This window comes from Lycium ferocissimum, chromosome 7 (genome assembly GCF_029784015.1).
Source record: "Lycium ferocissimum isolate CSIRO_LF1 chromosome 7, AGI_CSIRO_Lferr_CH_V1, whole genome shotgun sequence".
Lineage (NCBI taxonomy): Eukaryota > Viridiplantae > Streptophyta > Magnoliopsida > Solanales > Solanaceae > Lycium > Lycium ferocissimum.
This window is the reverse complement of record NC_081348.1, coordinates 28,391,654-28,413,009: the sequence shown is the minus strand read 5'-3', so window position 1 is coordinate 28,413,009 and position 21,356 is coordinate 28,391,654. Positions and strand designations below refer to the sequence as shown.

The 21,356-nt window shown below is 35.5% G+C and overlaps 3 protein-coding genes across 3 annotated transcripts; 2 read left to right on the top strand and 1 right to left on the bottom strand.

Annotated features, from left to right (window-relative positions):
- The first annotated feature begins 194 nt into the window (after window positions 1–194).
- Window positions 195–3,115, top strand: LOC132064165 (cytochrome P450 714C2-like). The gene is made up of 5 exons (XM_059457064.1): window positions 195–749; window positions 1,121–1,347; window positions 1,627–1,868; window positions 2,101–2,476; window positions 2,564–3,115. The coding sequence occupies exons 1-5, from the start codon at window positions 419–421 to the stop codon at window positions 2,987–2,989; spliced, it is 1,602 nt and encodes a 533-aa protein (XP_059313047.1). The 5' UTR covers window positions 195–418; the 3' UTR covers window positions 2,990–3,115.
- A 322-nt stretch (window positions 3,116–3,437) lies between these two features.
- Window positions 3,438–5,535, bottom strand: LOC132064166 (cytochrome c oxidase-assembly factor COX23, mitochondrial). Its single transcript, XM_059457065.1, has 3 exons — window positions 5,368–5,535; window positions 4,598–4,674; window positions 3,438–3,847 (listed from the first exon to the last, which is right to left on the bottom strand). Exons 1-3 carry the CDS (start codon window positions 5,459–5,461, stop codon window positions 3,800–3,802), a joined length of 219 nt encoding a protein of 72 aa, XP_059313048.1. The 5' UTR covers window positions 5,462–5,535; the 3' UTR covers window positions 3,438–3,799.
- An 11,809-nt stretch (window positions 5,536–17,344) lies between these two features.
- Window positions 17,345–21,356, top strand: LOC132064164 (rac-like GTP-binding protein RAC2). The gene is made up of 7 exons (XM_059457063.1): window positions 17,345–17,721; window positions 17,835–17,922; window positions 18,708–18,817; window positions 18,957–19,020; window positions 20,008–20,072; window positions 20,711–20,776; window positions 21,055–21,356. Exons 1-7 carry the CDS (start codon window positions 17,584–17,586, stop codon window positions 21,151–21,153), a joined length of 630 nt encoding a protein of 209 aa, XP_059313046.1. The 5' UTR covers window positions 17,345–17,583; the 3' UTR covers window positions 21,154–21,356.

Here is a 21,356-nt window from a genome sequence, read left to right as displayed (position 1 = left end):
TTATCATATAGAATTCTGTCCTTTGAAATTAGATTTATTAAAGAAAACAGAAGCTTCATTGCTGTGGAACTATCTACTTCATCATGGTAAATGGTAATGTACCACGTGTGTCACACCTTGCCATTTTTGTCTTTTTGAGAGCTTGTTAAATACTCGGCTGAGATTAAAACTGCTCAAAATATAATTAGGCGATTATTCACGACTTATCCCCCCAAACGGAGAGGACCTTTTTGTCATATTTTATTCAATGGGAAGAGCATCAGAAATAATAAAAATTTCAACCCCTCAAATATTTAAGCCTTTTATCCATTCATAACAGATTCTATCAACTGTCAATTTCTTTTTTCTTTTTTCTTTTTTTTTTTTTTTGGTCAGTACAAGAAGAAGATTGGAACCGTCAGTTTTATAGGAATTTGAAATGGAAACAGGACATTTACTGATTTTTTCAGCCAAGATCATTTTATCACTGGTTTTAGGGGGATCTCTGGCGTTCTTTGCACATCTCATCAATATTTTACTTTTGCATCCAAGAAAATTAAGATCAAAACTTCAAAGCCAAGGGATTAAGGGACCTTCTTCATCATCTTTTCTCTATGGAAATCTCCCTGATATCAACAAGATTCAACTTAAGAACCAGAAACAGCCAAGCCCAGAAACCAATAATCAAGAAGTAGAGGAAAACAACCCTTTGCAACACACATGGCCTTCCAGAGTTTTTTCACATATAAAACAGTGGCAAACTGAATATGGTCAAGTCTTATAACCTGTTTGGCCAAGCTTTTAAGTGATTTTTTTTAATTTAAAAAAAGTGTTTATTTTAGAGAATTGAGGTGTGTGGTCAAATTTTCAGGAGAAAAAGTGCTTTTGAGTAGTACTAGCAGAGAAAATATTTTTTTTTCAGGTGCTTGTGCTTCTTGAACCTTGGACAAGCACAAATTTTTGGTTTAATATTGCTAAGCTGCTTTTCAAATTGATTACATAAATAAAAATGGCTTCTCTCCAAAAATACTTTTTCGTAAAGCACTTCTAACAAAAAGACACTACAACCTTCATGTGATTGATTATCCAATAATTTTTTTCATTTTTTGGCTGATGTGGTTTTGAATGTTTTATATTACAGGATCAATATTCATGTATTCAGCTGGAACCATACAGATTTTATGTGTAACTGATGCAGAAATGGTGAAAGAAATAAGTCAATGTACATCTTTAAACCTGGGAAAACCATCTTACCTATCCAAAGATCATGGCCCCCTACTAGGCCAAGGCATTTTCTCTTCAAATGGCGCTTACTGGGCTCATCAGAGAAAGATTATTGCCCCTGAATTCCATCTCAACAAGGTTAAGGTATAAATTTCTACTTACAGATATATGCACTTGTTAAGTTAAAGAAATCTAATCACAGGCAGTCGCGGAGCTATGATTTTCACTAAGGGTATTCAAAATATAAAGAAACAAACACATGAAGAAGCCAAGTAGATTCAACATATAGGATATATACATTAAAAAAGATTAACCTATCTACACAGTAATTTTCCAACGAATGGGTGTCAATTATCTCCCTGGATAAGGGTAGCTCCGCCGCTGATCGCAAGACTAAATCACAAATATCTACTGATTATACAGGAGATGGTGAAGCTGATGGTTGAATCCACCAGTAAACTGATAGAATTATGGGATGAGAAAGCTAGAAATTCAAAAGGAAAATTGGAGGTTAAGGTGGAAGATGATCTCAAGAGTTTGTCAGCAGATATAATCTCAAGGGCTTGTTTCGGAAGCAGCTATGCTCAAGGGGAACAAATCTTCCTAAAACTTCAAACCCTTCAAAGGGTTATGTCCAAGGTTCCCATTGGAGTTCCTGGAGTGAGGTAATTAAAAAGCTAATGTTGCTAAATTAGAATTATGTTTAGCTCTTCCTAGTGTAGGGGAAGGGTTAAAGAGTGACAAGTATCGATATTTTTTCTCGTTAGAAATGGCTGAAATCATTGATCCCTTCTTGCTACTTCCCTCTTTCCTTCTCAAGAAAAACCTAGTATTAAAGTAAAACTCATGGTAATAGTTATTTTTCCCAATATGTTCAGAATGGCTGGATTGTGACAGGCATATACCAAGTAAACATAATAGGGGGATATGGAGATTGGACAAAGAGATTAAAGAAGGGATACTGATGATAGTACGAGCACGAAGAAGCCCTACTAATGAGAAAGACCTTCTACAACTGATACTAGATGCTGCTAAAAGTTATGAAGACAGTGATGGTGATCAACTACCAGCTGACATTTCTCCTGAAACGTTCATTGTCGATAATTGCAAGAGCATATACTTTGCTGGCCACGAGAACACTGCTCTCACAGCATCGTGGTGCTTGATGTTACTTGCTGCATTTCCAGAATGGCAAGCTCGTGCCCGTACTGAGGTGCTTGATGTCTGTGGTAGTGAGTTTCCAAACGATGCTATGCTTAGACAAATGAAAGTGGTAAGCAGTAATCTAATAGCCATAAAATTGAAATTCGCGTGTATGTTATACCTGGATTCCTAATATGTATACATATTTGATTGGCAGCTGACAATGATCATCCATGAAACTTTGCGTTTGTACCCACCAGTAGCTTTGGTGGTGAGAGAAGCATTGCAGGATATAAGTTGCAAGAGAATTGAGATTCCAAAAGGAACTAACATTGAGATTCCAATCCCAATCCTCCATCAGCAGCAGGAACTCTGGGGACCAGATACTCATCAGTTCAATCCAGAAAGATTTGCCAAGGGCATTGCAAAGGCTTGCAAAGTCCCAAGTGCTTATATACCATTTGGCATAGGAAGTAGAACCTGTGCGGGGCAAAATCTTGCAATGATTGAACTGAAGGTGATTGTATCGATGATTCTGTCTAGGTTTACATTTTCGTTGTCCCCAGAATATCAGCATAGCCCTGTTCTTAGATTAGTATTAGAACCTGAGCATGGTGTTAATCTGTATCTCCAAAGAGTTTGACATATTTTTCTTCTTTGATATTTGTCAATGCCTTGTGGGATTACACTGGGTTTGTTGTTGTTGTTGATATTTGTCAATGCCTGTAATCCATTAAGTTCAATTGATCTAAGAAAGGTTTAATGAGTAGTTCATCAGTCACGTTATTTTTTCCGAGCCGTCTCCTAAAGCAATACAGTGGTAGAGCAAGAGAAACTACTGCTCTGTTATCTTGGGCTGTCAATAAATGATCACACACGTGCCATTCTTCAATTATGAATTCAACATTACCTCAAAGCAACAATGGAAAACCCATAAGAAAACTCAAGGATACATATTCCTTTCATTTATCTATTTCTGATCCTGACAAACAGATTTTAAAGTACTTGCCACAGATGCAACGGATGTTAGTTAGCAATCGGTGCCAAGATCAGGATGAGGATAAAAGAATCATATCGAGTATAGGCAAGTCTTGAACATGAATCGCCAGTCTAACCACACCAGTGTCTATAACTCTTCTTCGTTTACAACAGAAATTAGAAACTAGAAGAGTTGCACAAGGAAAACTATCAAAATAGAAAACATAGCTCCCAATACTCAGCCTTATCAACATTCAAATATCTTCAACACAATCCTCATCATTTATTCCAAGTGAAACAGAATCAATAAACCTATTACCAAAAACGAGCCAAAAGGCTACAACAAACACGATCACTTTGATTCTAACATGAAGGATCTGCATTCCAGTTGCTTCTTGGAATAAGTTACATGAAGTATTATTAGCCTGATAAATATTATATAACGACAGCACTGTAGACTTCAATTTGTTATGACTCATGAGAATAAAGATCGACTTCGATTGCGCTCCAGCCGAGCCTCCCTCTGCAACATGCCAGAAAATGAAACTGAAATATAATCTATACCCAGAAAAAAGTTAAACGAAGAATCTGAAGGCGCAAGAAAGGTAATTCTTTTAAAAACAATTATCTAAAGCATAAAGCAGCAAAGCCATTCCATGATGTTAATTTCAAATACACCTAGAAACCATAGGAATTGATTACTTGGTCATGTATCTTCCCTCCCACCACTACCTCCCTGCTTACGCACAACAAAATTAAATTTGAAAGGAGCTCCAATTAAAGTAAATAATGTAGAGCTATATAACTCGAAGTGACAAAAAAGAACCAGAAGAGCATGTTCTCTCCATAGATTAAGGTCTGAGAACTGGCTGGTGGCAAAATTATATAATTTAAGTAACAGTTAAACGAATCTTAATCAGTACTCAATCTTACACCTAGGCTTGTTTGCTTCAAGCTGTTAAAAAAAAATTGCTTCCTTCCAACACTAATAACACAGTCCCAAAGCAACTTGTCTGAAAGTTTTTTACAAGTTCTGTCACACCTATATAAGAAAAATACCACTCTAAAAGTGGCCATGGAGAGCCTCTCAAAGTCCACTTTACAAGGCAGGCTACTCTAAATCAGAGGGGTAAAAGCATTTTGTACTTTCTTGCACATTACCAATTTCATCCTAACACAATTTCTTGTGCTCTTATCACAATTTAGAGCACATATACTACTACCCCTCATCTACATACATAGAGGTGGAAAAAACTGTAGTTAACATGCATACCTCCTTTTTCTTGCATTCCTTGTAAACATCAAAATGTTCTTGACATTTGCTCTTGTCTGAGTTAAACTGTTCCAAACCTGCAAAGCTTTCACAAATTAAGCAATGGCCTGAAACAACTGCATGACGGTGATAGTAAATACGTCTTTGAATATATCTGTATTATAGAAAAACACTTTCCACAGTTTCCACCACACAACTCCGATCTCGATTACCAAACTTAAATGCTCCAAATGCAGAGGTCCTTCCAACCTTCCCCCCAAAAAAAAAAACTTCATCTCGATAATAGAGTTATGCATCAAGCTACTTAATTCTTAATTGCTCTTTGATCGATTACCAAGTATTCTTCAAACAAATTATGTACACTTTTATATGCAATTATCTTTGCAAATAAGGCCTGCTCAACTCAAATTTCAAACAGAAAATTCTGTTTTCAAAAAAAAAAAAACAGCAAGTACAAATAAGTATACTTCTAACAAATTATGGACAATTCTATATGCAATTATCTTTACAAATAAGTTCTGCACAATTCAAATTTCAAACAGAAAAATTCTGTTTTTTTTTTTTTTCTTCCAGCAAGTACACCTAATTTCTTACCAAAACAACCACAAGAATTCCATACCCAGGTAATGAAAAGAGTAATATAATAGCACAAAAGTCATTACATATCAAAATTCCAACAATGATCATGAGTATAATTTTTTTTTTCTCGTAAGTAAATTCAAATACCGCAAAAAAAAAAACATAGTATGATTGGAAGAAGAAAGTGTTACATTTGAGAGAAGCAGTGTATTGAGGATAGCAATCAGAATCAGCAAGTCTTGCTGCACTTGGATATGCCGCTGTTTGTATTTTCGAATTCGCCATTTTGCCCTAATTTTTTCGATTTCCTCTCTGCAATTTCACAGAATTCGCCTGTGTAATCTCTTTATTTATAGTTCGGGTCGAATTTCACCGATTGACCCGGAAAGAAACATGTAGGTCCATCTGAATTGTGGTCCATATCATTGGGTAGGGGTGGCAAACGGGTGGGTCCAGTCGGATATGGGTCGGGTCGAAAATGGGTTTCTCGACCCGTCCATATTTAACACCTGCTAAAAAATGGGCATCTGTTGGATAATATGGATATGGATATCCATATTATCCATATTATCCAAAGCTACTTCAAAGATGTTGGCTTCATGTAGCCAATATGGAGAAGCATTAATTTACCATTTTGTCCACAAATCCAATCCCTAGTACATAGTTGCACCTCAACATTTGTGGGAAAAGAACTTCAAACCTTTCAATGACACGACCTCAAAGAAAATCGTTTTTGAAAATATCCACCCAACCCCACCCCCACCACCCACTCCCCAACCTACCACCTAACGATCACCCTCGAACGCACTTCATTCTTCACCTACCCACCCCAACTCCATCCTATCCCACACCACCGCTCCACCCAACCCTCACCCACTCCCCTCCCAAAGCGTCTATTTCATATATGACTACTTTGTACTTTGAAACAACCCCAAAAAGTGACTATGTTTGTAAACTAGCCATTTTTTAAAAGTGACAAAAATGGCTATTTTTGTAAATTGACCATTTTTATAAAGTGACATAAAAATGGTTATTTTGCAAAAAATTATTTCTTGGAAAACGATTTAAAAATGCAAATTTTGCAAAAATAAGCAACTTTTTTGTCATTTTTCAAAAATGGCCACTTTACAAAAGTAGCCATTTTTGTGTCACTTTAAAAAATGGCTACTTTACAAAATTGACCACTATCTTGGAAATGGCACATTTCAAAAATGGTTATTTTAATACTTTCACAAAGAAGCTATTTTAAAAAATGGCTACTTTTGCAAAAAGTTTAGTTTTAAAGTAACTACTTTCACAAAATGACTATTCATGAAAATTGACTACTTTCAAAAAGTGATTATTTTTAAAAAGTATCTACTTTCACAAAGTGGCTATTTTCTAAAAGTAACTACTTTTACAAAGTGACTATTTTCTTAAGTGAATACTTTTGCAAAACGACTATATTTGAAAAGTAGCTACTTTTCGCAAGTAATATTTTGAAAAAGCGGCTACTTTTGTAATGTGATTACTTTTGCAAAGTTGCTATTTTTGAAAGTTACTACTTTCACAAAATGTCTAGTTTTGCAAAGTGAGAGATAGGCGTGAGGAGATGAGAGGTGGTTGGGTAGCAAGGGGTAGGTGGGTCGGGTGGTTATAGGGGAGGTATCAAGCGGGGGGGGGTAGGTGGTGGTTAAGGAATTTGTTTTTAGAGAAAATATTTTCCAAAACATTTGACCAACCAAACATGGGAAAATTGAAAACATTTCCTTCATACCAAACACACTCTATATGTTGTGGGTTTTATCCATTTTACCCATTAATTTACCCATATTTTAAGTGGATAATATGGGTTGACTCATATTGGACCCATATTAAATGGATAGAATGGGTTGGATCGGGCGGATAACCATATTTTTAACCCATTTTGCCACCTCTATCATTGGGCCAGATCTACCTCTATTTGGCCCAAACTTGAGTCCAAACAGCCGTGTCAATTATTAGGATGCGTTTGCACAAATAGGATCTTCTTGTGGCATCATTTAACTTACGGAAAAGGCTCAAATATGCCATCCAACTATCAGAAATGACTAATTTATGCCACTCATCAATAGTTTGGCTCATTTATGCCATCGAACTATAGAAAATGGCTCATTTATGCCATCGAACTATAGGAAATAGCTCATTTATGTCATTCATCAATAGTTTGACTCATTTATGTCATCGTCAGTTATCAAATGACTCATCCATGTCATTTTTCATTAACGCCGATTTTATAAAAATATGAGACGTGGCCTCCAATTAGAGGTCTACGTCGTTTAATTAAATCACAAATTTCAATTTTAAATACCAAATTAATAAAAAATCCGACCCATACACCTTATCCACCCACAACCATAATCTAGTTGGAGGCCACTTGTTATATATGGTATTGTAAAATCAGCTTTAATGAAATACGACATGGATGAGTCATTTTGATAATATGCGATGATATAAATGAGTCAAACTGTTGATGAGTGGCATAAATAAGCCATTTTCTATAATTCGATAGCATAAATGAGCCACTTCCTATAGTTCTGTCACACCCTTAATCCGATAGGGTGCAATGGGCACCTGACCCTTACCTGTGGGCCTTTAGCGAACCGACTCTCGTGACACACATAATCATATTGGCCCGCATAGCATAACATAAGTACATACCGAAAGATTTTCCGTAAAACCATATGTTTTTTACCTTTCTCGAATCAAATAAAATCAGAACATATAAAACTTATAATACAATGCGTAATAATACATCGCTTACATACCGCTACCCGACCGACATCTTATATCCACGACGCCGTCTCGCAAAGTCTCTAAATACGTAACATGAAACCATAACATAATAATCGACCCTACAAAGACTCCGAGAAGAAAACGGAGCTCGCCAATCCCGCCGGAACATCTTCTACTAATATCTTCACTCACCACAGGGCGTACCATGCGAATTTAAACGCAGCCCCCGAAGAAGGGTCGCAGGAAAATGTACCGAGTATGTAAAGCATGGAATACATTAAACGTAATATTCATGACCGACCGAGAAATACGTAATGCATATAACCATCGTAAATCATAGACTTGCCTTTAAACATCTCGTATACGTACATATACATATAGCGTGTCCCGGTCCTCCAACAGGGACCGTGTAAAAAATCATATCATTATCATATCGTCGTTTCATCGAACATATATATCGTACTCGCCCTCAGCGAGGGACTCGTGAATAAGGTCATATAATCATCGTATCATATTATCATGTCATCGTATCACATCATCATATATATACATATACCGCACCGGCCCCTCTAGCCAGGACTCGGCGAGGTGATCATATACCGTACCCTCCAAAGCGAGGGACTCGGTCGTATCCGCCCTCTTTCGGGACTCGGTGGATAACGTACTCCGGCCCTTCGGGACTCGGCGAGTCATCATACGTATATCGTACCCGGCCCCACCGAGGGGACTGGCCGTACCCGGCCCTTTCGGGACTCGGTGAAATATCATATCAACTGTGCACGAATACGTACCCGGCCCGGGACTCGGTGAATGATGTCATAGTAGCACGAGTGTAGTAATAAGAAGCCACATACACATACACACAATTCATCTTTCAAGCTCAACAAATAAGTTCACGCTCGTGTCACGAATCATAGTCACATTAAGTTCCTTCCGAATGTTACTCGGGAACATGTCAAATAAGCTTGAAATCATAGTTACGTATTAAAATCATGTCATACGAATTCTCATTTCATACATTTACACATTCCATAGAATCAATCAAAACAGACTATCATTTAAAAACCGAGCCAATGGTCATAGTCAAATCCGCTTTCTTTCGAACGGTACTTTAACTTGTCAAATAACCTTGCCATCATAGTTAATGGATCGACATTATGTACATACAATTCTCATTACAGATTTAACAAATAAGCAATGTCACACCCCATTTTAACCGGCTAAAGTAGAGTATGACATTTTGGTGATTCCTATTTTTTGTTTATTTTAAGGAGTCGCCACCTAATTATTTTCGGTGAATTAGGACACCTAAAGCTTATTAAAGTTATGTTTAAAGTTAACTGTGTTTAAGGTCTGCGAAACTTGAGGTTCTAGGTAAGGGTTCAATTAGTCTAAAGGGAAGGTATTAGGCATCCTTTAAGACCCATTAACAATGGTTAACCGACCGGACTAAAATTTAATTAGGCTTTAAATGTAAATATAGTATTTTAAACATTTAAGAAAATATCATGAAAGTATTGCTAAAGTTGTAGATAGAAATAAAATGTTGTTTAAAGTAAGACTTGTAGAAAAGTAGTGATTGAATGAAAAGGTTTGATTATAAATAGACCAAAAGAAACAGAATGAGTAATGTTTATACGTTTTTGGAGAAAATGACTAACAAACTTAAAAGAGTTATAAAGTTATATAGAAAGATTATTAGTTCGAAGTATAGTGTGCGAAGGTTGTTTTAAAGCAAATATGTATTTCAAGCGTTGAGAGAGAACAAAGTGAAAAGTTATCCGTTGAAACTAATTTGCCTTTCATTTCTTAGAATAAGCTAACATTAATGTAAGATTTGTGACGTTTTTAAACTTCTAAGGCAATATAGTAAAACATAAATTATGATTCTCCCTAGCTACAAGATGTAGTCATGCTATTTTGAAAATCAATTACTTAAATAAATGTTGTAAATACTATAAATAGTTTTAAAAATAGAACTGAATGTAATTTGTGGGATTAACTACCCATTACTAAACTAAAACCCTTAATGTCACTAAGGTTTATCTAAGTTAGCAAACAAAATGTTAATCATATAATACATGTCAAATGCACATAAAAATAAAAATAGAGGAGAAGGAATGATGCAAATGGGCTCAGCCCATTAGAGAATGTCATTGCTCTGCATCGTTGGGCCTCGCCCGAATTTATTTTTTTTTCGCCGCGGGTGGCCGCTTTGACTCGAGAAGATTTCATTCTGGCTTTGCCCGAAACCAAATGCGGGAGGAGATGGCAAATCGCTCGGACTCGTATGCGAGATGTCATGCATAAAAATAAAAAGAAAAGGATTAGTGCACGATCAATGGATAATGCTAAACATGTAAGATATAAACTCAAACAAATCAGCGGAGCGTATATATTCTGTGTATATTTGAAGTATACCTTATGTATACATAGGTATACAAGCAATTGTAGGTGCATTGAAAATATTCTAACCAAACCGATTAGGCTAAACACAAAAAAAACTCAATTATAGATATTTCAAACTCTAGGCTTAACACTACATTCCCATCACGTGCAATATCTCGTTTCCTTTAAAACCAAAGGGTTCCTTAAGTATAATGCAGCCAACAATTAACAAAGAAGAATAGCAAAGATATGAGATTATTATGATCGTAATCATAACTCTAAACAACGAACATAACAACCTGTACAGATAGGTAGCACCAAATTAGCATCATTTTTGTTCAAAAGAGAAACTTCAAACACAAAGCAAGGCAAAGCGTAACATTCATCGGGGGATTGATAATCAACAAAGGTGCACAAACAAAAGCTTTGTTTTCCCGATAAGCAATTTCGCAATCTATCCTTTTCTAATTCAAATAGCTCAAAATAATACCGAGACTCACCGATCATATAAATTAACATGAGCACCGACGAAGGAATCCAAAGAGAGATGAAACTAGTTAAATTTCGCGATTCAGCTCAAAAAAAGGCAAGGGACAAAGAATTCGATGCTTTACAAGACATTTATCAAGTTGGGCAATCCATTAACAATTTAGTGATTTTAATTTAATCGTGATCGCCTATGGTTACTTAAAAAGAAAAGAAATTAAACAAATATGGTCGAAGTCATTGCGGCAGACAAAGAAACATGTACCAAACATGATGACCATTTTGACCATAGGTAAGGCAACTAATTTCCCTCGAAGTGTAACGTTTATTTTATCAAAGTAGTAATATTTCATAAAGAAACCACAATCAGCCACAATTCATAATGAGATTAGTAAGCTTTCAAAGCACAAATTCTCATGCTGAAATGGTGGTAATAATGCAGTGGATAGTCAACAAAAGTAACAAAGCAACAGCAAAGAGAAGAGTGGCAATGCAGCATAGCCGATGATTAACCCGAGAACACAAGCAAGGAACAAAGAGTGCGTATTTAAAGGGAAGATCAAAGAATATAGAAAACAGAACCGAACACACTCGAGTGTCCAAAGGGAAGCAACATTCGTGCAATGTGGGCAATCAAATACGACTACCGGATTCATGTTCAAACATAACACATACAAATGTTAGAATGCACCAAGGGCAACAAAAATAGATAACAGGAGGTAAGTAAAACCACCACAATCATGAGAATCGCAGAAGATTTAGCGCTTCTCGTTCAACAAACAAAAAGAGAAGAAGAACAATTGGAGAAGATTTCTAAACATAAGATGACGTCGTTAAGGTCACAATACCGAGCATTACGAAATGCCATGAGGCCATATACGATTACAGTTTAACAAACATACAAAGTGTCTTAACTAGGATTTAGGGTACACAAGAGAACAAGTCAAAACAGAGCAAAATATTATGCAATAACTGTGAATGAAACAAAGAGGCTCAGAGCAATTGGTAAGGAAGATATTGACATATGATTAAACAGTATGTGCCCTCATAAGACTCGATGTTTAGTCCTAAGTAAGCTACCGAAAAGTCCAAACAAGTATAAAGTAGTTCAAACAAGATTTAGACACAAGCGACCATAAATCACCAAGAGAGACTAAGTGCACACATATCGACTAATCGTTTGTATTTACGGGCTTTATGTTTTGGCACAGAAATTGAAAACATTTACTAATCCACACGCACACATAGCGTAGATCCGTTTTATCAAATGCCCAACAACAAACACATTCTTCCTACAATGCACAGTCAAGACAGAGGTATATTTCTTGAGATTTTTAACAATATGAGGCCGAATTCGACTTCACCAACTATCAACAAACGACTAACATAAAACTTTTCGTGTCTACGAACCAAAAGGGTGTTATATATAAAACATAAACTATAGACCCAATCAAATCAAGAAACCATATCGACAAACCATATTTCGTATCTAACCAAGCGGGTTATATTTATATCAAGGTATATCATTTGAACAACAGTAAAAAAGCAGGACAACGTCGACTATGCATAATATACATAAGATATACACATCAAGGCGTGTATATCGTATGTATATCGAATGTATATCCACCGTATATTTCACATATGTTTGACTTTAAATAGATTCTGGTTCGGAAATTAATCTAAGCATCCAAATCGCGATATACGTTTCAAATTCACTTTTTAGTGCCTCCCAAACATCAAAACAAATTAAAAGTAACTAAATAGCTAAACCAATAGCAGTAATAATCTAAAGTTCTAATCGAAGGTAAAACTAAAGACGAAAACACTAAATGTATCGAAGTTTACCTCTTTTGTGTGCAATGAACTGAGCCGTCGGGTCTCGAATCTAAGCTCGAATTCGAACGAACGATTAAAGTAACTAAAGTTCCCAACTGGAAAGTGAAAATAGAGTAATATGTGGTTATTTTTTAGAATTGAGGCTATCTATTCGATGATAATTTCAGTCCCAAACCGTATATTTCAACAGAAAGGGGTTTTCTGATTTAAAGGAAAATCCAGACCAAAATAAAAAAAATTTAAGACTCGATGACAGAAAACTCGTGTATCTTCCAAAAAAAAAAAACTGAAAAATCCCCTAAAATACTCAGTGATCCCCCCCTCAAAACGATTCAAGACCAAATTTTTTTAAGTGGTTTTCGAGTAAAAGCGAGCGCGAGGGGACAAAATGTCGGAGGATGAGGCGCGGGGAACAGGGATGAGTGGAGAGGAGCGAGAGGGAGAGCGAGGACGAGGGAGGTGATGACGACGAAGAAAGAGAGAGAGAGAGAGAGAGAGAAAAAAAAGGGGCGGGGAGCGAAAAAAGGAAAAGAAGGGTGGTTTGGGAATAAAGAGGACGGGCCGGACCGGCCTGTGAATTTTCGGACCTGGTAGGGATAAAATATCGGTTTGGTTTTAACCGACGGGCCGTCCTATGTATTCGCGTGAATAAAAGTTTGATTAATTAAAGTATGGGCTGGGTGAAATCCGAATTTGGCTGAAAATTGTGGATCCTTCCTCCTCTATTTAATTATTCTTGGGCTTCTAATTTGATAAATAATACAATATAGGTTATGTGAAGACAATTAAGAAAAATAAGGATTTAACAAATATAATGACGGGTCCGAACCCGAAAATGAAACGATGACTAACCGTTTAAAATTTGTGATAAAGTAATGCTCCTAATGTTGAAAATGACAATAGCGATATTAATAGTAGTAGTAGCAATAACAATAGTGAAAAATAAAGTATTTAGCTCGTCAAGAATTTAGAAACCCGAGTAAATTAAATAAAGGAGGGACAAAATTGGGTGTCAACAAGCAAGTAATCGCACTCGGGGGTCGAGGTGATAGTCATTTAAGTCCTCTCTAAAAAGTCGTCAGAACTATACAGAGGAAAGTCTCGCGGGCCCACGGACAAGTATCCAACCAATCCGAGCCCGCCTATGAACATTATAGCCTTAATACACTACAAACCCCTACGGACATATCGAAGCGATCCGAGCCTTTTTATGAAAGTTTGGACGTTCGTAGTTACCGACTTTCTTTACGAACACATTCTTTTACGCACCTTCATATTTAATCATACACAAGGCATAAGAATCATAATTTAACTACGTTACGAATATGGATATCAAGAAGCACATAAGAATCATGAACATGCTCGGATCGGAAATAGAGAGTTACCCTCGTGGATCATATTATAGCCTAATTTAACTAAGACATGCCAAAGAAGGAAAGGTGAGCTTTACATACCTTGGCCTCTTGAGATCTACAACAACATCAATAGGCATCGAACATTAGCCATAAGCACTGAAGGACTCCATTCCAAGCCATCACTTATTTACAAAAATTTGGGCAGCACCTCCCCTATAAATTCGTCAACCCCGAGAATTTAACTCGGCCAATCTTTTTCAACAACAATGCCAACAACCATTCCAACACAAAGAATAAAGTATTTCAAACGCATTCTAACATTAGTAACCCCTTTCGACACATTCGACGACATTCAATTATATTCCATAAACTACATACGATCAAGCCAATACCAATGCCCACATATTCAAGTAATAATCCGAGGTCATTCAATCAAGATTCAAGGACATTTCAAGCTATCCGCAAAGTATTCAAATCATCCCATACGGTTTTTTAACTTCAACATGGATCATTAACCTTCATCCTATATCATAAAATTCATAACGACGACAACCAAAATACTAGATAACATTAATTCATTTCTTACATACCAAATACCTACCCCGCCATTCCTCAACATACATCATTCCATGAGTTTCATTCATTTTCTACCCATTACAACAACACACAAACATGCTAACTACAATTAATTCATCACTTCAACACACCACTACATGCACACGGCCAAACACACATATACGGCCAACCTTCCACAATCATAATTTCATGGTTTCCTTCATTTCTACATACCACAACATATACTAACCATCTATGGAAACATGTAAACAAGATTAAATCTCACCTTCTCCATTCAATTTCTTCACTCGGCTAGGATGATGTTTTGCTAAAACGAATGCTTTGCTCGCTTCACCAACTACTCCATGTTGTAGATGACCTTCCAATTAGTAAGAAAGCAAGGAGAAAATAATTTTTCAGCGATCAAAATTTGACACCAAACATCGGCCGTAAGTCTCCCCTCTCTCTCCTTTTTTTTTCTCCAAACTTCTTGAATTTTCTAAAGGGAGAATGATGATGCTTGCCTTATATTTTCATCACACACACATATATATATATAAGTAGAGGCACTTGGCCGTCACGTGCCTCTCTTTTCTCTTCTCTTTTTTTTTTTCAATTCTCTAGAATTTTCTAGGATAATGAGTGATAAATACTAGTCTTGCATGGTCATTTAATATCCATATATATAAAGCCTCCTACAAAATATGAAATGAACACATGTTCCTCGTACATGGCTTCTACAATTGACCAAAGTATAAATGGGGCCCACGGCCACAAAGCTCTCCAAGAAGTCATGAACTAAAATTTCCAAACTCCAAGTTTACCCTTAATATTCCATTCCAATAATATTTATAAGCGGCTTGTGCATTAAAACAAAATCTTGCCTCTTAACTTTCCGCAATTAGCCTGAATATCACAACGTATAAAATGCGGGATGTAACAAGTTCGATGGCATAAATGAGCCAAACTATTGACTAGTGGCATAAATGAGTCATTTCTGATAGTTGGATGACATATTTGAGCCTTTTCCGTTTAAATTATGATCTCATTTTTAAATTTTTGTAGAAATAAATCCACAACCAGCATTAGATAGCCAAAAATATTGACGAATTACTAATTGTTTGGCAAAAGTTTTCACATTATGCAAATTCTAACGAATTGCTAGAATTTGGGCTCAAATCTTTGATCGATTCACATTAATAGCCAAAAAATGTATTCCCACACAATTATGGGTGTTCATGGTTCGGTTTGAGTCGGTTATCCTGTAAAATATGATCAAATCAACTTAGTCGGTTTTTTAAATATTAGAATCAAATCAAATTAATTAAGTCAGTTTTTCATTGCTTCGGTTATTGTCGGATTTTTTCAATTTTTTATCGGATTTTATTTAAATATATGACAATATACGTCCAAGCACCTATTAAATTGACTATTTTCTGGCATAACACTACCAGATCAAATATTCCTATTTGAGAAAAGAAAGAAATATAAACCTAATCAAGTTATATATATACTTTCTCCAAAAATTTGTATGCATCATCTAAGAATTTAACCATTTTCAAGGAACATAAAAAAAAGTTCTTACAATGAATTTGTTTTTGTGCAATAAATTAAAGGTTTAGTTGTGATATACTAAGGTATCTTGATGAATAATTAAAGGACTCAAAAACAAGTTATTTTGAACAAAAAATAGATTCTTAGAATTATCAAAATAAAAATAACAAATCAAACTAGAAAGTAAATACAAAAATTGGATTACTAAAAAGGCAAAAACATATATTATGAATCAAGAGTCCAAAAGATTAATATCATAAAATTTCAAACTTTCTATAAAGGTATATATATAATTTTTAGATAGATCTTTATATTGTCGGTTTGGTTCGGTTATTTCGATTATTTTTTGCTTAAAATCAAATCAAACCAAGAAGTATCGGTTTGTTTTCTTCGGTTTGATTCGATTTTCGATTTGGTTTGATTTTACGATTTTTCGTGAACACTCCTGCACACAACCTTGATATAAAGCTAACATTTTGCCACAAAATCATGATGGATCATCGTAAGTTACCGTATAAACTTTTTACCAATACGTTTTTACTATAAAATTTATCAAATCAATTCAAATTACTCCAAATTTGATATTCAATATTTTAATATTAATTAAATAGTTAGATTCATCCGGACCTTCAATCAATCAATCATAATTCTTCGATTTTATAGAAACACAAATGAAGTAAGATAAAGGAGGATAAAGGAGGAGCAGTGCAACCTAACAAACTATTTATACATCCACAACCTTTCTTGTAACAAAGCCAAAAGTTAAATTGCAATTCTTGAGGACACATGGTGAAAAATATTCCAATTAATTTGATCTTCTAAGCATATCATCTTAGGCAAAACTTTTCTTTCCAACATCTCACTTAATTGATACTTTTAAATTAAATAGTAATAAACAACATTTTTTCAAACATAAAAAAATTGAAAATAATTTTTTTAATTTTTTTTTATTACATAGGGGTAGGGGAAAGGGAAATGGAGAGAGAATTACAATGTGAGATTCGAACCCTCACCAATAATAATAATAAGGTGAAAATTTAGATAGTCAACCAATTGAGCTATTAAATCCCTGCAAATTGAAAATAAATTGAGTTTGCTAAGGAATCAATAAAATAATATTTGAAATCGAGGAACCTCAACCCCCCGCCCCCACCCCGGGCCTCTCTCTTTCCCAAATTTTCGGGGCTGGACCAGCCCGGTCCGGCTGGGAACGTCATGATTATGTGTGCAGTACGAAGCACTCTGTAATTAAATTCTCACACATATTTTTCCCTCTCTGACAGCTCAAAATAAAGTCACCTTCACTACTTTCGTGCCTAAAAAGGCTCTTATAAATTTTTGTTTTGCTTTTTCTTGTTCCCTCCCTTGTCCCACATCCTCCTTATGCCCCTCACTAATATAGAGTGGCAACAACACTTTTCTCCAAAGGGTTCTTGAATTTTTCTCCACAGCTAGTGTTTTTTTAATATTGATGAGATGAATACTAGTACTAGTGCTAGTAATAATGCTCCTACTGCAACAGGAACAAAGTTCATCAAATGTGTTACAGTTGGAGATGGTGCTGTTGGGAAAACTTGCCTTCTCATCTCCTACACTAGCAACACTTTTCCCACTGTATGCAACTATACATTTTCTTCTTTGTGTTTATTTTTGTATTGGTTTTGCATCTTGCTATTTCATTCCCACCTGAAATTTTCATTATGTATTCTTTGTCTTTATTTCTCCAGGATTATGTGCCAACTGTTTTTGACAATTTCAGTGCCAATGTCAATGTTGATGGGAAGATTGTGAATCTTGGCCTGTGGGATACTGCTGGTATGATAATACCCTCTTTTTGTTAATGATCATGATAAAAATCATCTTTTTTCATCAAAGTTGTCAAACTTTGGTCTTTGCCATTCTTGTTCTCTTTGTGTTAACACATTTTATTGCATATAAAATCCTGCAGTACTCTGATTGTTAATGTTTAAGCAAAGAAAGATAAGGGGGTCTTTGTACTTCAATTAAGATTTTGCCTTAGTGCAAATCTTGCACCAGAATTGGTAACTGAAATGTCAATGTTAAATTCAAATTAAGCCTTTGGCAAATTGTTAACTCTATCTCTTCCAAACAATCAATTGATCATCATCAGCAACAGTCAGATGAAAATTTAGTGCTTAATCAAGGTTATGTTCTGCTTCCAGTAGTTTTACATTAACAAAAGAATTGTTTGCTTTCTGTATTTCAAAAGGCAAAGTGTCTAGAAAAGTTATTCCAGAATGATCTCTTACCTTTTTTTCTTCCCAATAAATTGACTCAGGCCAGCAATAAAGTCATCCTCATGGACTAGTAAAATGTATTTCAACCAATATGGTGGTCCCCTTACTTATCATGTGCATTGATTGAAGCTCAAATTAAGGGAAAAATTGAAATAAGAAAACCATTTTCTGTTGGATTCTTGTGATAAAATGTTATGGAACTTTGACATGGAAAAAGCTTCAAACCAGATTGGAGTCTTTAGTACATAACTTGTAATGACTAGCGATCAAGATAACTAACATGTCATCTTCAAGAAGTCATTATACATGATAAAATTTTATGTTTTCAACTATTTTTCACAGGTCAAGAGGACTATAACAGGCTTAGGCCTCTTAGTTATCGAGGAGCCGATGTCTTCCTGCTTGCTTTCTCTCTCATAAGTAGGCCTAGCTTTGAGAACATATCAAAAAAGGTATGCTTTTGCTTCCTCAACTTTCAACTTTGATAGCTGTTCCAGTGGTTGTGTTGTTCTTTTGCTCTTTTCATCATGTAATCCTGATAGCATTTTAACATTTTTTTTATTTTTTTTATTGCTTGTTATGTTGGAAAAGTGGGTTCCTGAGCTAAGACATTATGCCCCATCAGTGCCTATTGTTCTAGTGGGGACAAAACTGGGTGAGTTTTCTTTCATTTTAAGATTCCTCTACTTTACTACCAGCTCTTGAGAGGATATATGCCTTTTCCCCTTTGTTAAACTGCTTTTCCCTTTTGCTTCCCTTAAACACTTGTGGATTTAGCAGATACTGTATATTAAAATGAATCCTGGAATTGAACTAGTCTGTTAATGTTTAAGCAACAAAAGAGTTAACAGAAACCATAATTTATTTGCATATATGAAATATGTAGTGGTAAACTGGTAATATTGCACATTTGCTCTACATTCTCTTTCTGCTTTTTCATTTTCTGGAGGGGGAGCCCTACCCTTTGCATCTGTTTGCACTGTATTGTACATAAGTTTTACTTATTTCACATGGATGACCCTGAAAGTCCACTTTGGAATGTCCTCTAGGCTTTATTCAAATGTAATGAAATGGAATTAACTCTCTCTTTTATGTGGTTAATACGGGGCTGAAAGTTTGACAACTTTATAGTGCAAGTCAAATTCATGATAGGCGAGAAGTTACACTCACATGGTTTAGCTATGATCTTATTCTTCTCCAAGACCTGATGCTTCATCTATTTCTTTAGTTTAATATGACTTCTTTATCATCACTTAGTGTTCAAAGCCAAGCCTCTCTCTCTACCCCTATACTTAGAGCTAAGACTCTTCTTCAAACTTAGGTTCTCTAGCTTAAATTCTTGGGGGTACATAGACTACACCATTCTTTTGATAATTTAGGCTATTTTTAGCAACCAACAAAGGCTAATTGCAGAAAAATGCCTTGTAACATGATCTGATTGTGTTTTATAAGTGATTGTTTAACAATGGATAGTTAATCAATTTGTTCTGCGGACATAGCAATGCAGGTTAAATGTTTACTGGCATATAATCTTCCACTATCTTATAATCGAGGGCAGCTGGTTGCCGCATAGGATGACACCGAGCTTATCTATCACTCTTTGTTTCTAAAACTCTATCTAAACAAAGTTTAAATATGACAGATTTAAGAGAGGACAAGCAGTTTAGAAGGGACTACCCTGGTGCATGTACAATTTCTACAGAACAGGTATATGTATTTCTTAGACAGATGTATATGTGCTAAATCTGTCAAAAGTTTAGTGTTGCTTATCCAAAAATCCGGTGCATGCCCCGGTTTCTAAAAAGAAAGGAAAGGAGAACATAAAGTAAGACTTATGTCCCAAAAGAAAAGGAAAACGTGAAGAGAGCCTTTTAAGTGTATGAATCTCTCCTAATAATATGCTTAGAAACTTTTAGACTATATACAATCTGCTGAACGTTTTATCAAAATGACCAGCTGAAGTATAAATGACCAGCTGAAGTATACTCTGGAAAGGAACAATGACCAATTTCCGAGCTGATCCTCTAGCTACCTCATCACAGTGTCCCCCACACCTTCTCCTATCGAAAGATGAAACCGAGAAATGAAAATCTGAACTTCTATTTTTGATCGAACAGTGCAAAACAAGCGCAGCTTCTTCTGCATATTGTTGAATTGTAAAGGATAAAGAAAGTGTTTTTCAAGGCCAAGGCCTTGGATGTTAGTGAGACAATGTCAAGTTTGAAATAAACATGATAAATTAAGTCATAGATTACCAAATGATACAGAGAGGAAAATTTAGTCAAATAGTCTTTTTCATATTGCAAATTTGCTAGAGTTTTTACTTCTCTTCTTTATTAATACAGGGTGAAGAGCTGAAAAAGCAAATAGGTGCAGTGGCATACGTTGAGTGCAGTGCCAAGACACAACAGGTAACATCTGAACCTTTTAGTGTCATTGGAACTTAAAAAGATTTGTACACGAAACATGATATGCAAGTCTGGGTTAAACTTCCAAAACAAGTAAACAATGTAGATGAATAAAAAATGAACAAAATCATAGATGAGAGTTTTCAGCTTTTTCTTTCTGAAATACTAAATAAAAAACATCTTTGAAACTAATAATTCAAGGTAGAAGCTACCGTGAATGCAGCTTGTTAATTGCCACAATTAAACAGATGGCAATTGAGAAAATATTCTTTGTAATGTAGAATGTGAAGGCCGTTTTTGATACTGCAATCAAGGTGGTTCTTCATCCTCCAAAGACCAAGAAACAGAAAAGAAAACACAGAGCTTGCTGGATACTTTAGTCAAAGTCACTGGAAGAGAGACGTTTGTACATTAATCTTTTCCATTTTGGTGAGGTACTAAATTCGTTTCCTTTTTTCCTATTTGGTTTATTAAGAAGTGCCAGTTTTCTCAGTTCATAGTATGCGTGATGTGCTTGTTGAGCTTATTACTGGCTTGTACATGATTTTATGTGATGGAAAGTGGGAAGATGTTTGTTTGCCAA